We start from the raw sequence: 17,071 nt of genomic DNA on the forward strand, positions 1-17,071 counted from the left end.
GGCGGCCGCAGCCCCTCTCGGTGGGGCCCCCATCGATCCCTCGCAGCCATTATCGGTGGGTCGAGCTTTGCCCGAGCCGAGGCGGCGGCACCTCCTCCCGCTGCTCAGACATCGGGGAAGGGGGGGGCCGGGGAGGGAGGGCGGGGAGCGCGGCCTGTCATCAATCACCCGCAAAACGCCAGTGGGAAAAGGCAAAAGCAGATAAAACAAAGGGGGTAATTCCGCTTCCAGTCCCTTAATGCGTGCCACCGTCCCGGGTGACCCGTTCTGTGGCATCCTTAAAGTTTCGTAGGAAAACCGAGCGATGAAAGCGATTGTGTGCAAGGGTGAGAGTTGCCTTTAGGGCAGATAAAATGGAACCGGGCCGTCTCCTCGTCTCGGAGGCGTCGGGCGAGAACGAAACCCTTTTATATCCTTGACGTGTGAGAGATGGGTCAACCGGTGGCCCTAAAAGCTTCAGGTCTGCTTGTGTAATTGTTGTCAATTAAAAATCAACCGAGTTCCTTCTACCGGCGAGTAGGGAGAGAAGAAAGGATTGAATCTTGGCTGGGGACGCAGGGTTGATTCGCCCTCGCTACGGTTAGTCTAGTGGGTAGCTTCCAGTAATGCACTTAACGGTTAAGCTCGCAGCCATGAGTGGCTGTAGCGCTGAGGTATGGATCTGTGTCCTTTGTGTGCAGGGAAAAAGCCCTCTGCAGTTGTTGCAGCCGAATTCCTTCTGCTGTTGCGTTCGGTACTCCCTTTTATACAAAAGTTGGCCCCGGGTTACTGCTGGTATTGCCGAGCAGTAAGTTTGAATGTGTTTTCAAATTGCCATCTCCTCCATGTAGGACAATGCCTTGTTTTGGTATTTTTGGTTCCGAAAACTGTACAGCAGAATACGTTTTTTTACAGGTTTTAGTCAAATAATAAAAAACTGCTATGGAGAAAATATATAGAGGGCATACAAAGTACTTAAACTTGGCATCAGTGCCTTGGTATTTTTTTTGAACCTCTAGGAAAGATCTTGAATGAGTCAGCGGTCTGGGATGAGAGTAGTGATGGATGGCACTCCCTGGTACAGTGAGGCATTACATATGCTTTGAGAGAGATGTTTAAAATCAGAATTCATTTGATTCTTTTTAGGAGATAAGTGTTGCTTCATTGCAAGGATTTCTTTTGGCTTGTTTCTTTGGGATTTGGAGAGCTTAGGTTATGAGTATTTAATATAAATATTGTCTGGCCAGTAAATGTGTATTGCTGAAAGGAGAGAAATCAACAAAATTTTCAGCAGAGATAACCTACAGCAGTATTTGAGGTAATACCTAAACTCCTATCTTAATGATTCTGAAGGTCTTAAAAACTGAAATGTTACTGGAATTGAGGAAATACAGGCATCATCTTCCCTTGAGAAAATCAGAGGTGCAGGTGGTAACCCATGTGAAAAGGTGATTCTGTACTGACAAAGGTGCTTTGTAGTACAAAAAGTGAAAAGTGAAGGACACTACATCAAAATGTCTCTTACAGCACTTGAATGCTCCTGAGCAAAACTTGAAGCATTTATAAATTGTGCACGTTTACACGAGTTTTGCTTAAAAGCTCACTCTGTGGTTTCTTTTACAAGCAAAAAATCTTTATACGGTGCTAGTGCAAACGCGACTGTTAAGCAGCTTGCTTAGTTTTTACTTTCAGTTGAATTTAGGGGTATTATGACATTGTGTATATTTCATTTCGACCATCAGGGAGCAAAATAGAGCTTATCATTTTAAAGGGGCCACTTGAAAAATTGTGTGGGATTCATCTCATCTAATTTTGTAAATGTACGTCTGACCTAATAATTTGTGGGTTTCTTGATAGTCGGTTGGAAGAAACAGATGGTTTATTCTAGAGCTCTGACTTAGGATGAGGCAAAGTGTGCTGTAGAAATATGGATTGCTTTCCAGTGACTGTAAAATGAATTTACATGACTATTTCTGATGTAGATGTTTGCATTTGGGTCAGATAAATCTTGCTCTGTGTGCGAAAAGAATTCCAGTCTGATTTTAAAAGTGTTCCCAACTGAGTCACTATTCTGTTCCGTTTTTATATTGAGAAATTTAGTAACAATAGCCAGAATTCAGTTGACTTCACTTATGGTTTTCTCAGCATGTTACTGTAATGCTTAGGTTTCCGGCACTTAAAAAGTTTCTGTCTGAATTTTGTTTAATGAAAATTAATGGTCATATGAAATCAGAGCTCTGGATATAAAACTTGATGCTGATACTTTATTTTTCTTCTGATACTCCATCCTGGTAGTGCTTAACTTCACCCAGTGGAGACTATATCAGCACCAGAACTTCTTAGTGGTTAATCATTTAAAAAATTAATTATCTGGAAGCAGAATATGGATTGATTGAGGCGGGTGCTGAGAACTAAGAATACAGTGTGGTAATCAGATTAGAAAACAGCTGTCTTTGTAGAGTGGTCATATACAAATAAATGATATGTCCGTCTGAGAGAGGGTAGGCTTATTCAAGATGAAATTTATCTCTCACAAGAGTGTTTTAATATTTTGTGGTTATTTGAACAGCTGTTAGGTCACTTCCAGTTTCTCAATGAATTTGGCAGCCAAACTGTAGTTGTGGCTTTACCATCTATATTTTCTGTGGAATTGTGCTTACTGGCTTGAGCATGCTCCGAGTATGTTTGCTAATTTTTGTATACCACTGTTTGCATCTAGAATTATGTTTTCAAAACTGTGTCCACTATAACCTGTGCAGAACATATCTGCCTGGCATAAGACGGGTTCAATTTTGAAAGAGTGGCTCCTCTAAGATTAGTTTTCTACTGCTTGAATACTACAGATGAGTTTTACTTTCATGTAAGTTATAGCTATAAATGAGACTGTTCTGTATGATAAGAATAACTGCACTTGGGTCTGGATGCCTGTACATAATGCATTGTACGTGTTCAGTTTCCTCTGAAGCCCTAAGGGTGCTGTCCTGTTCCAAAGCTGTTAAGTGAATTCTGGAGGGTGAAAGGAGGAAGCAGCGGAAGTATTTTTTCTGTTCTCTGCTGGATGTCTTAGAACTGTTATTTGCAGTTTTACCCTGATGAAATATTATATTCTGGGCAAAACTATGAATAAACTAGTTGTTTGTTAAATTCAAAGGCAGATCAGTGTTAGAAAGCCTGCATGTCTGGATATTTCTACAGTGGGAAATACAGTCCAAAGAAATGGAGGAGGGGTGGAGGAAGGAGAGAAAGCATTGACCCTAGGGATTGAAATCTAATTCATGGTACGTAGTAACCGAGAAGACAAACTTCCATACTCCTCATCCAAAATCAGAAGTTAACTTGCACCTAGAATTTTGTAGAATCAAAAAGAATGTTGTATTTTAAAAGTTTGCGAAATTGCTTAAAAATCCACAAACTTTTGCATCTGCACATGCAGTTTTTCCTCCATCTGAAACATTCATCTGCCTCAACACTTCATGAGCAACTAACGTTTTCAAACCAAAAATCGTAGTGGGTGGGGTTACTGAGAAAGTCCTTCAACTCGGGTCACTGGTTGCAACCCAAGCAGAGATAATGTCAAAAGTTTGATGGAATATGGAAACTCTTGAATTTATGCAGTATTTAATGATGAGTATGCATAATTGGTATTTGCTGCTCTAATGGCAAGTGTATGGCAAACATCTCTAGTTAAAGATGGCAACTAGAGTTGGTTGTGAGAGTCACTCTCTCATGAAGGACTTTTTACGAACAGAAGGTAGACAAATTTGTCTTTAATGTGTACCTTTTTCTGTCACAGAATAATCTAGGAATAAAAATTGGTTCTAATTAACACAAATTTTCAAAATTAATGCAAGAAAATGACTTTGACCTTTTTGAATAGGAAGAACTGTTAGTCTTCCCTATAGGCTGTCCTCCTGTGACCTTTCAGTTGCCCTCTTGAGCAAGCTTAACTACTTCTGTCTGATAACGTGGTCAGACAGTGGCCAGTACAGGTTTGGCTTTTAAATGAACAGATCTACTGGCTTTGGAATGTGACATATTAGTAGTGCTGCATCTCTTTCTGCTTAATTTCTGTTTTGTTAACATTTATCCACATGTGTATTTATGGCTAAATTATCTTGGCAAGATGCCAAGTTTCTCATTGTGCTCCAGTATTGCAGAAATCATTAGGATTTTAAAAAACAAAACATTCCCACCCCTTAAAAAAAAACAACACAAAAAAACCCCAGCACATAATGGCTGCATCTGGACTTGATAATTTAATTTATATGAGAAATTTCTGTATAGATGCCTGTGGTGACTATAAATGTTAAATACCCTTGGTTGCAGATGTCATAAAATGTTGAAGCAGTTTTTTGTTTCAGTGGCAAGTCTAATAAATGCAATGTGACATTTTTTTATGTGTAGAGAAAAATCTAATTGCTGTGTCTAATACATTTTGCACTGCTTGATTTATTTTTCATTCCTCAACCCCTTGATCAGGAGAACTGGGATTTCCTGAAATAACACATTTGCAGAATGAGCTAATGCATATGTGAGCATACAGCTTGTTGTGGGAGAACCAGAACCTTCATCAGCCTGAGACCTTGACTAATTGGATCTTGTGAGGTGGCCAGCTCTGTGCCACAGAGTCCATTATGAGCTGCTTCTGTCCGTTCTGTAGCTATAGACACTGGTTGTGAAGTGTGAGTGTGTACCCGTTACCAGTGTTCTCTCTGGCTTAGAGCATGCTCCTCTGAGGTGAGCATGATTTCCAGAAGTGTACGTTCTATTGCTGAAGTCTAACAGACCATGCCTAATTAAGAAATGTAACTGGACTGACTGATGTCTGTGACCAAAGCGAGAGAGTAAGAGGAATATCTGGATTATTTTAATTTCTGACCGTGCCTGTGGATTCCCTGGTTGAATAGATAACAAAAAGCAAAGAATACTGTTACCCATTGCTCTGTTGCAGCCCTGCCCTTAGGGGAATCTAGCTTCTTAAAATTAGTCTGGTGGGGACACCAAAACTAGATGTTGAATAAGGGTGATAGCCTAATGGAAATCTTACAAATTTGAACTAGGACAATGAAGCAGTTTTGCTTTAACAGGAGCTGAAATCCCTGAAGATGTATGCAGTTGACATCAGGATAGCATTTGATTGATTCACTTAGAATAAATCTCAGGCATGGTTCAAGTTTGAATACATATGATTAATGGTGACATTGCAAACTGAAACCTGAGCTTTAGGTTCCATTTCGGGCCAGGAAAACTGCTACTCTGATTTCAGTCTATTGAGTCACCTTCCTACATGTTTTGCCAAAGTTCCCTTCAGCTAAATGAGGGAAGCTAGGAACTGAGATGAGAGATTGCTAGTTTAAAAATCAAGCCAAAAAAAAAGGGGGGGGGGGTAATCCTTCAGGGGAAGCAATCGGCACCTTCATAGTCGATAAGCAGTTATTAAAATGGAGAAAATAATTGTTTGCCTTGTTACCTTTTCAAGTTGAACTGCTGTTTCTCTTGTACATAATTTCTAGGTAATTACAGGTCAGGATGAAGTAATTAGATGACAGAACTTTGAAAAAGAATAACTTGCCTTTTTATCATGAATTAAAGGAAGTAAGAAGAAGACATCACTCCTTGGAAATGAGTATTTGGCTTTGTAATCCATTAGTGTGACAGATCATATTTCAGATGTCAAACTTGAATTCTGATTTGTCCCCTTGGCATTTCATCTTCTCTTCATTGGGTGTGAAAGCAGCTGAACCATGAAATCTTGGTTCCCTGAGTCATATCTCAGGTTCTGAAAGAAGACTGGTGTGAATGCTGTCCTTCATCTTAATGCAATATTTCATGAACATATGTACTCAACTTCATGCTCTTAGTACACAGAGCTCCAGATAAAAAGAGAGTATCTGTGCATTTCATTATATTCAGGTGTATTTGACTGAATCCCCTATGCCTTTAGTGGTCATGGTGAGACCGTAGCAGTCTCTGTCATTCTTCATCTCAGCCTTGAACCTGAAGGAGAGGGGGGCATTTAATACAGGCTTGTGTAACTGGCTGGGATTCAGAGTCATCTTTTGAAATGTCAGTTATGAAGTACTAATTCATTTCAGTGTGTTAGGAGTGTGGCTTTTTCTTGCTACCACCCTAGGTGCAGCAAGCCTAATTCTCATGTTCAGTGCCTCTGCCTGGTGTTTCCTGTTAGCTAGCTCTGTGCCTTCAGAGGTACCAATAACCAGTAGGAAACACTGAGCACAAGGGATAAAGTGAAGTTAAAAAGAAACTGAGGATAGGCCACAGTGGTGTATGTTTGATCATATTAAATATATTCCTTTTGTCATCTCATAAATGAAATTACTGCCTGACGTACAATGTCTGATTTGAACTTAAGCACCTATAAGGTGGATGCAAGTCTTTATTTAAAACATCTAATGAGCTCTAATACATATGAGGCAAGTTCTCACTTCAGTTCTATAGAGAAGCTCACTTAGATTAGATTTTCTTTAATGAGTGTACTTTCAGATTGTAGATTTTTTTATATGTATAAAATAATTTGTTAATTAAATGCATGTCATTGCTGAAGAAGGCAATTTGGGCCTCCACATTGCAGAACACATAAAAACCCCGTCCTGTGTTTGACACTAGTTAAATGCACATTTTAATGCAGTTGTCAACTGCAGAGAGAATAGTCAGAGCTAATTGGAAGTAAGGGAGGTTAAGAAACTGAACTTGAAAAGGCAGGAAGGTTTTCTGGAAGCAAAGCTAGGTTGGAGAATGAGATCTGCTAACTCTAAGCTTTGTTTAACTAGGCCGGAGTTTTAAAGGGCTTTACAGTTAGATGTCTGCCATATAGGTGTTGTGCAAAAGTTGTCTGGTTTGCACTGCTTTAATATTTCATGGCTTCTTTCAAGTGCTGAGATGCTGTAAAAACTATTCTGAACAGGATCTGTTTGTTCATCAAACATACTTTTGTGGATTTATTAAGCAAAACTGTAAATGCCAGAAGTAACTCGGTGCGTTTAAACAACTTTTCTTACTCTTCTAGGTTGCTTAAAAAAAAAAGGACAAAATAATTCAATTTGCTATTCAGATTTTCATTTAAAATCAGTCACAAATATTTGTAAGCTTACATTTCACTTCACAATGAAGTAGTTTTGTTTAAAGGCAAAGTTTTTATGCCACTGTATGTTAATAAAAATGTCTACTCAGTCTTTGCTGCTGCAAAAATGTGCCTGCTTAATTTGAAGCATTACTAGTCTGATCATTCATGTGAGAAGTCATTGAACAGTTCAGTGCTACATTAAACTTGTGTTTCTTGACTATTAATCTCCATTTTACAAATGGTGGAAATGGGGACGTATGAAACTTTCTCACAGTCATCTTGCCTACTAGCAGCACACTACTGAGTAGAGCTTGTAGTCCAGTTCTCTGTGCTGAGCAGTAATGCCTTAAATCTCGTAAGTTAGACTAAATAGAGGAATACCAGCTTAGGTACACGCTCAACAAGTGTTCAGTAAGGACTTCAGATTTCAGGCTTTTTTCTCCTGGTAGCTGTTTGCAATGTAGACAGTGTATTGTCATGTTTAAATAGTCCCCTCCTCCACCGGCTTTGCTTAGTTTTATACGTTTACCTGAAGTTATAGTAATGCAAACTGTCAGAAGTGGTTTTGTCAGGACGGGGATCTCCCAATACATCCGCTGGTGGTATTTCTTGAGATTTTTGATTTTCAGAGCAAGATTTGAAGACCGAAAGTTAAAAAGTGTTGCCAGATTAGAAGTAGATGAAATTACTGTAATACCATTGAGACTTCTGTGTCTACAGTTCAGTATAATTTGGAATAGAATTATTTATCCTTGGTGCACAGATCTTAATTTTCTATCCCAGTTGTTACTGTTTTCCCAAAGTCAGTACCTGATTTCTCTGCCTCCCCTCCCTGTTCCCCACCCCCTGTTGCTTTTGCTCCTTCTATTCTGGCTGGTATTTTAACATTTTCTCTGAATCATTCCTATGTAATTTGCAGGGGTTGTTAGGGAGGAAACCTGGTCGATAATTGTTGTTTCAACTCTTGCAGTTTTATCCATTGACCAGAGGCTGTTTAGTGGTTTTTTTTTTTTTTCTTAATGATTTTGGTGGTTAATGTGGTTTGAGAATGTTTCTGCAAAAACATAATATAAAGAAGAGCTGTAGAGAAGATTTTTATCAAAGTTGTTACTCCTGAAATTTGGCTGATGTTTTTGCAGTTCGTATGGAATTTGGAAAGTATGCCCAAGACCAAGCAGTCGTAGTGAAGGATGCACATGGTCTAGTACATTCTTCAGTTAATGTAAATACAGTGTGAATGTTTGCAGTCATGTTTCTCATAGCATAGACATGCTTTAGGACAGATGTTATCTTAAGGGCTAATTTGGTTCCCACTCAAAATTATGCAGTATTGCTTTAGCTAGAACAGCACTTGATTCTGAGGGAAAGTATTATTTTACTACCATAATGCTGTTGAGTAAAAATGTTGCAGGGCCATTCTCCGACTGATGCAGTGTGTATGCACGTGACAAATTCTACATGGGATTCTGTTTAATTTTGGAAGCCTGACTGCATCTTGGTTTAACCTGGTTTATGTATTTCTGTACCACGCTGGAGTGTAGTATGTATCTTGCCCTATAAAAAGTATGAATCCTCTAGCCACCCTTGAGTACTTTTTTCCCCACTTTCTCATAGTTTCCTTCTATTCATTTCCCTGCTGTGCTTCTTTATTATGTCCTCTGCATTTGCTGCTTCTTTGAACCAAGTTATTGATCTCCCTTTATGGAGTTGAAAATTGTACAAGCACTGTAGGCATGGGACTGAAAAGATATAAACTGCAAGGCCTTCATCAGTGGTCAAAATCCAAACAAGATGCTTCTTTGCAGAAAATACTGGTATTCCTGTTGACTGGAAACAGTTGCCTCTCTTTTTACAAATTGAAAGCCCCCAGACTGACTTAGAACTGCCATAATAGTTAAACCTCTGAACTAGGAATTGGCAAATGTTTGCTTCTGCTTGGTCTAGCATAGGCTTCAGCCACTGAGTGAATAAGCTGGTAGTGAAGTTACTTGCTTCGCATGGTTGTTCAAATATGGAACCTCAATAGTGTACTGTTCACAAACCTGAAAATTAGTCAAGAAGTTTTCATGGTATTGTATTGGCAAAATGCCAAACAGAATCGGGAAGGTACTGAATGGAGTCCTTTGCAACTCTGACATGATCACATGGATTTGTATGTCTGAGTTTTGGAAAGCTGTCTTTGCCAAAAGTCTAGAAGTCTCAGTGGAAGCCGATCCTGTAGGGAAACTTTAAAAAATGCATTCGGGCATTTGAAGAATTCTCATAAAGAGAGAGTCTTCAGAAGTCTCTTTCTGTGAAGGTCTCCTGTGAAAAATAGAAAATGGCTTTTTGTTTGTTGTTTTTTTTCTTTAATATTTTACATTGCCAGAGGCTATGCAGTTAGGGCACTGATGCACCTGAGAGCCTTTTGGTACATGGAATTTCAGAGAGAAGGCACGCAGAATTGGTTGATAGTTTTATTGCAAGGATTACTTTTTTACCTGTAATTCTACAACAGAGATTAAATGATTAAAAGCACTTGCTGTATTTTATTCAGTGCAATCAAATGCTGAACTATGTATTGCCATACTCATTTAAAAGAGACTACTGATCCATCCATTGTGTTTATTTGGATAGATCTGAGGCTGTCAAAAATGTTGTGGAAGGCTTTTGTATTTTACACGTCGGTTTCCAATTCTTTGAGATTTTAAGCAGTAGCTGCTTTATGCATGTTCTGTCAAAATTGTGTTTTCCTGTTCACTTTGCTGTCTGTATGCCAGTAACTGTACAGAGAGGAATGATGTTTCATGTACATGTTTTATACTGGAGTCTTTTGTTACCCTTAACTGTATGAATGATAAAACACTGTCTGGGGGAGAAAGATGACTGCAAATTCAATGTATGAGGGGAAGATGATGAATACCAGTAGAAGTTCTATAGCCTGATTTTCATCTGTGTATATTGTATAATTGATAGTTCCTAAATTTTAACCTTATGCCATTTATTTTTGTTAACAGTACTCTGGCACCAATACCTGACCTTAACTAACAACATTTTTGCTAGTGTTCTCCTGGTGAAAACAGTCTAGAGTTACCATTCTTTTAGTTAGTTTCATTGTTTGTGTCTTCGGTAAAACGTGGGGTTTGCAGGCCATGTTTTAGGAGTCTAGCTTTTATTATCTGTTAATTATCTACAGTGTTTGGTGTTTGAGTGGAAAAAGTTAAGTGAAATGCTGAAATGTAATTATTTTAGGCTTAATTTTTTTTAATTTTTTTTTAGAACAAATTCTGTACAACATAAAACAGGAGTACAAACGCATGCAGAAGAGGAGACACTTAGAAAATAGCTTCCAGCAGACAGATCCTTGTTGTTCTACTGATGCACAGCCACATGCATTTCTCCTTACTGGACCAGCTTTGCCAGGTACCCAGAAAATTCTGTGTAATTCCGCTATGTGTTTTTAGACTCTTGTTTGTGTAAATAATTCTCCCTAGTTATCTGGTGGTTTATGGCACCTTCTCATGAGTTACTGTTGGTTTTTTTTGGCAATACTAGCATTAATCTGGGAGATTGAAGCTTCTCATTTTAAAAATCAGTAGGACACAAAGCTTGCGTTGTTCTCAAGAGACCATCCTGCATACTCTGCCACTGATATTGTAATAGGCTTTTGCAAAGCAGCTGTCTTTGCACAAATACACTATACTGTAATTTTTTTACATAAAATAGAAGCTTAAATTTGTAAATGACAACTGCCATCTAAGTGGCGTTCACAGTGTTTGTGTAACACTCTTGGTGTTTTGATACCCGTGCGTATTATCCATTGTTACCTGTCTTCCCTTTGAGTGTCCAGTTTTACTTTAGTAGTAATTAGAAGTGTTCAAATAGCAGAGAAAGACTTCTCCAAATGTTTTGTAAAGTTCTTTAATGTAAAAGATGTGAAGAAAACTGATAAAAAATGGTTCCGAACTACTCGTAAATATAAATTGGTATGCCCAAATATTTAATCTCAGGTACTTCATCTGCAGCATCATCACCATTGAAAAAAGAACAGCCTCTGTTTACTCTCAGACAAGTTGGAATGATCTGTGAACGTTTGCTGAAAGAACGCGAAGAGAAAATCCGTGAAGAGTATGAAGAAATTTTGACCACAAAACTTGCAGGTATATTATAGTTCAAAATAATGCATTGAGTTGGAAAGCTTAAAACTCTTTCTGATTTTTGTTACGCTGGTTTTTTTTTTTTCTGACCTAATCTGATTAAGGAATGACTTTGCATACAGGACAGAAAAAAAATGATGTGTAGTCTCTTTGATAGGTTTTTTTTTTCTATGCTGCCTTGGACAGAAACTATGACTCCTGGGTATTACTAATCAATGGAGACAGTGGTTTTATTTCACATAGAACTTTCTCTTGCTATAATGTCTGAATTGATCATTTCCTCATTTTTTTTTGCCAGAAAGACTTTCTATTCTGCTGGCTTAAGAGCTCTTTGTGAAGGACTTTTTTTCTTCCTGCTTGGGAACTGACTTCCTTTTTCTGGAATTTGGCAAGATGACAGTACCTAAGGTTTCCTTTTTTTCTTCCCAGTACTGACCATTACACTGCTGCCAGTGGTGTTTGGTATCTGCCTGAGCGTCAGTAGTTCAGCTGCATTTCTGATGCTCTGTGTTGAATTGTTGTATTTTGCACCATTCAGCTGCTATTTTTGGCGCCTGATGCCAACTTACCTTTCCATAAGAATCCTGTTAATGTCAGCATTGTAAATATGACCTTTCTTTAGTTGTGGAAGTCCTCTACTTCATCTTGCTAGCATTTGAGCACCTAGATTCTGGTGCATTCAGAGGTAGGTGCCTTCACAGTATGATTTGGCATCTAATTTAATATTTAGTGTGATGATAATGAACATCTGACTGCATTCTTTGGCGGCAAACCTGCTTTTGAATACCCATGGCTGTTCTGCTTCCCACCTGAAAACACATCAGAATTAAAGTTTGCAGATCTCTTCAGGTGTGGGAATAAGACCTTCTGCAGGCATGCCCATGCAGAAAGTCGCCATACTTGTGTCAGGCTTGTGGGTGGCCTGTGACAGTACTGTCTCTGCACCTGAGCCTGTGTTCATGTTCTGTGCTTGCTGATCTGCCATTGCTATGTAAGAAGTTGCTATAGTTCTAAGTCCTTCTTAAATCTACATCTATTTACAACTGTAACTAGAGCTCTAAACACTTCTATTGCTTTGGGCCTAATGTTCCATTTCTATGTTTTTCTTTTTAACCTGCTTCAGACTGATGAATTAGGACTCCATAGAGCTTTTTTCTTCTAATTTATTTATGTTAGGAATTGGGTCATTTCTTGCATTCTCTTAAATGCATTTCAGTTAGCAGTGATCATAATAACCGTTTGAAGACTAGATATATTCACATTTGTTCCAGACGCTTTCTGAGTGCAAACTTGTAGTTCTTTACAAGCAGGAGCCCCTCTGGCAAGTTCCTTACATGAGCTCCATCTGTCAGTCCCAAAGGGAACATTTTCTTTTTTGATTTTTGGGAAAGGAAGGGGGATGGTTTCTGTTTGGGGGGGTGTAGTTTACAGTGAGATGAGTTAGGTTTACTTGTTCTTGTGATGGTCGTCACCAAAAGAGCTATTAGAAAGATTGTGTTACTGCATCCCATTTATCAAGCCAATAAATCTTTTTCAGCATTATGGGAATTTAGAAAGAGAGATTGCCCAAGGAATTTAGAAATGCCTTACATAGAAGGCCAGTTATGTTTTTCTGCTGACAGAATGATTATATCCCTTTCTAAACTTTGTACAATAAGGTGATACTCATTCTTGCAAACTAGTGAAGTCAATGGAAATGCAACTGGAAATTCTGTAATAAATCTCAATTGAATAGCTGCTTTCAGGTGACTTAACTGAATGTTTTGATCTCAGATATTTTCCTTGTTCATTTCTGAATCATGATTTTCTTCTAGGTAGTTAGCCAGATACTGCCTTTTTTTTTCTTCTCCCATGTTCTTTGTGAGCAGAGTTGCATTTCATGCAGAGTGAATGTTTGATAAGTGGAGAACTCAGATCACCGTAATGCCCTGATTTTCCCTCCTGTGTCTGTTATCTGAAACTGCTGTGTTAGCATAAACTTGGGTTTGCAAGACCCTTTGCAGATTTTAAAACCAGAGAAGGAGTATAAGGGTTAAGTTAGACTTCAGTTTGAAAGGTTTTCTAGAACCTGTTTGTGAAAAACAGCTTTTTATACTAAAGGTCAGATTGTAGAGTATGGTAATCATATTTGTATTCATGTCATTTAGCCTCCTTTTGACTTAAAATAGTTACAACATGATAAGGGATGCCAGTGATGTAAATATCTTTACAAGCGTTCACTTAAATTTTCAAGCAATTCACTGTAGGTTGCTCTTACCTTTGGATTGCTTAACTTTCTGAATCCAAATGCCACAAGAGGGGATTTTTAGTAACCATGGATTCTTTAAATTTCCAAAGCCCTAGTTTTCACAAAGATGATGCAGTGGTGTATGTTGACTTAAACCTTTAAAGAAGAAAGCTTGCATGTTGGTTTCTGGCCTTTAATACATACGTGTAGGAAAAGTTCCAGTTGCTGTTATTTTTGGAAATGGTTTCTGGGGAAGAGATCCTTCAATCTGCTCTTTGTGATATTCTGTTGTTTGGCTAAGATCATCACGTGGCTGCTGAAAAGCCATCAGTCAGAACTACAGTGAACAGAAGTCCTGCTTGTGGGCAGAGGGGAACTGGCTGCTGTGACCCTGGGCCCCTTCCGTCAGGGATGAATGCCCTTAGATCCTTGGGTCAGGTCCGTACTTTGGGCTGCTGCTGCTCTACTTGCTGATTACTGATACCCTGTTTACTTCAAAGGTGAAGCTCATCCCTGCAAGAGGATGGGGACTTTAATGGGGCAAACCTGTGGGACTAGGAACCACTACAAATCTAACTGCATTTTTGGTTGAAGATTGCCTTCTTTGACCTTGCCCTTTTCTCAGAACACCCCACATTGCTGCACATGTATTTTTCCACAAGGGAGGAAGGGGAATGGAGAGGAGCGGCATCTGGTAGATATTACTCTCCTTGTTCAATTTCCTAATTCTGAAAGGTGATATCCTGCTGATGAGTGCAATATTAAAACTGAATAAAATACTGCGAATGTATTTGTATGTATGCATGTATAGAAAGAATAATCTTTCTGGGAAATAACTGCTTAGTTCAAAGACAAATTAGTATGTTTGATATCTAAATTTCAGATTACACAGTAACTGGTTTCATGAAGTCCACAGTCAACTATATGTCTCCTATTGTGGCTACTTTTATGATTGGAGTTAGTCAAGTGTTAGTCACTTAGCATTTCATCCTTTTAGTTTGTTGTTTGCTTTTGATTTTCTGGTGGTCACCAAAAAGAATTTCTAACTCCGTAGCAAGTCCCTTTCCTGTACTTCTGTGTTTCCATTTCATCAAATTAATATTCTTATATCTGGTAGTGATAGGAGCAGAGAGGAGTTACATTTCCAACCCTAGCACTGACCTTAATGCTGTGTTTGCTTAACTACTCTGCCCCCATTATGGAACTCTGAAATGGGCACACCTGATTACTTCAAAGTACAGTGTCTGACACTTAGCAGGTGTTAGGTATATTGAGGTCTTTGTGTATGTGCAGCATAATTCTTTTTGAACGTATTACTGTCTTTCCCGTTACAGAAGTTTGTCAGGGAAAGTGTTTTAATTAAGGGGACGTGTGCTGCATTGTTCTTGGGGTTGGAAAGGACATAGCAGCTATGAACTGTGTAAAGTCACTTAAAACTATTGTTAGTGGATGTGTGTTTAACTTACATGATTTCTATGTACAAAAATGTAGCCTTGAATATTTTCAGCTTGAGTTAAACTTGGTATACTCACACTTCTAATGCTTCATGCTTGCAGAACAATATGACGCATTTGTGAAGTTCACGCATGATCAAATCATGCGACGATATGGAGAACAGCCTGCCAGTTGTGAGTATCTATTTCTTCTGGTTCCTATAGCAGTGTTAAATTACCAAATGTTCAATAATTTAAATGGCCATTGTTCGTTGTTAAGCTTCAGCTAGGCCCCAGGTTACTATACTTTAAATTGGTAATATGGAAGACCAAGGTTGAAAGGAATACGTGAGATAAAAATGCAGCTTTTGTTTAAAACATCTGGAACTGTCTCCCATAACATGCTGGTTTTTTGTTTTTGAAAGCAGGTTTTGATATTGCCATAGCAGGTTTGTGATAGAGCTCGCATTTGTTAACTCCATCATTAACTGTTGTTTTTTGTCTCTTTCCAGACGTTTCATGAATCACACTTTCTGCATATGTGGGCTGCCCTATACACCCTGTTTTATTGTTGCAAGCTGTCCCAGTAAAGACTTGCAGCAATGCCATATTTTTTCCCCCTGTGAACACAGGTTATTTCAAGCTTTTGTCAGTGGCAACCACTCTTATGCAGCAACTGGTTTTGGAGTGCTCCCTGATGTCAGTACCACCTGGATGTGGACCTTTGCTACCTGTAATAATACCAGTGGCCTCATTTGCTGTATCATTACAATTTGGCTTCTTATGTTAATAAGTTTTAAAAAGTAAAGGATTAAAGCTGGTGTTCTAGAAGTTGCCCTTCACTGGTTGTGTAAATAAAAAATGTAGAATGACACTTCTGACTGAAGTTAGTGTGGTTTTCATAACTGTGCACTACAACAAAGCTGTAATCACAGTTAAGTTAGAATGTAATCCCAGGACAATTTTAAGCAAATAGCCCACAGTACTGCCTGTGAAATAGTGAAGGAGGGCATTTCTGTATTCCATGACTTTTTTGGGGGTTAAGAATGGGTTTATATGATTTCTCATTTTTGTAGTTTTTATTTATTCTATCAGTCTTTAACAAATGTTTATTGCTGCAATTTTTCAGTGTATCATTGTTTTACTGCCCTTGTAGTACTGGAATTTAGTTGGAAGAATAAAACATTTACTTCTAATCTGTTTGTTTTTAATATGCAGGTGGAACTTTTGCTGTGTATGAATAAACTTAAATCTGAGTGTTTAAATGAAAACTTTATTTACTAGCAATAGTGGGTGGGTCAGAATTTTCAATCAGGAGAATGAGGTGGATGAAAATCTCAGGTAATTCTTCAGAGGCAAAGAAATCTTCCTTAAATTGGCTATATTGTTTCCTGTTGTGGAAGCATGTTTGGTACAGAACTGGCAAGGAACTGTTGATTTAACTTTCTGCAGCTGACTCAAACAGCTGCGCTTGTCTTGTCTTCCTTCAGATTTAAGTGACACATCAGAGGAAATCTGTTCATAAGATAGAGCAGGCGCTTGCACCACAAGCTGGAACTACGTAGGTGTTGGAAGAGCTAAAGGTGTGTGATCTTTGTGTTCAGGGTCGAGGAGTTTGTTGTTGGATGCATTCAGCTGTTTCCAGACTGCTGTATCAGTGCTGGCTGCTGCTGTCTGTGTGATTCTGAGTCTCGGTGTGAATTACTGAAAAGTTACTGCATGGCAAGTCCAGATCTGTGTGCTGTGGGGTAGAAGTATTGCTTACTGAATTACTTGGGTTATCTGCTTTGGGGACCTCAAAGCAGTTTCAAAGTAATCCTTTGATTATAAACTGTTGTCTTCTCTAACTTACTATCAACTTCTGGTTAAGTGGAAGTCTGTTGTGTAATAGACCTTTGTACCATTTCAAATTAACGGATGAGTTTTGGTTGAAATGTAATTGAAACTTCAGCTGGTAGATACATTAATTGGCTTGTGCTGATGCTTATGATACCAGAGAAGCTGTGTGATGAGCTCTAGTTCTTAGTGAACTTTTATTCACTTAGTATTGAGATTACAGGTTCAGAATTAGGCTCATCGCCACAGTATCAGAGTGTTTGCTGCTCACTTTCCTGAAACCTGTCTTACCTTAATGCTTGGATTGTCTTTACTATATTTTCAGAGTCTCACAAATGGGAAGTCTGTGCTAGACTCCCCTCTCGGGTCTTCTGTT

At 38.6% G+C, this 17,071-nt stretch overlaps 1 protein-coding gene across 5 annotated transcripts in view; it reads left to right on the forward strand.

The window, feature by feature from the left end:
* The window catches only part of AKIRIN2 (akirin 2), a 17,132-nt gene extending 1,077 nt beyond the window's left edge, over window positions 1-16,055 (forward strand). Inside the window, exons 2-6 of one of the 5 annotated variants that reach the window (XM_010565705.1) lie at window positions 10,322-10,465; window positions 11,053-11,202; window positions 14,052-14,120; window positions 14,983-15,054; window positions 15,372-16,055. In XM_010565705.1, coding sequence (XP_010564007.1) covers window positions 10,322-10,465; window positions 11,053-11,202; window positions 14,052-14,120; window positions 14,983-15,054; window positions 15,372-15,382 — 446 coding nt within the window. In that variant the 3' untranslated portion in view covers window positions 15,383-16,055. Of the gene's footprint in view, window positions 1-10,321; window positions 10,466-11,052; window positions 11,203-13,926; window positions 14,121-14,982; window positions 15,055-15,371 lie in introns of those variants that run through there. The other 4 variants (XR_774231.1, XR_774232.1, XM_010565706.1 and 1 more) reach the window with 4 other exon arrangements.
* Window positions 16,056-17,071: the final 1,016 nt, after the last annotated feature.

The sequence above is a fragment of the Haliaeetus leucocephalus genome, unplaced genomic scaffold (assembly GCF_000737465.1).
Source record: "Haliaeetus leucocephalus isolate CR32 unplaced genomic scaffold, Haliaeetus_leucocephalus-4.0 Scaffold195, whole genome shotgun sequence".
Taxonomy (NCBI): domain Eukaryota; kingdom Metazoa; phylum Chordata; class Aves; order Accipitriformes; family Accipitridae; genus Haliaeetus; species Haliaeetus leucocephalus.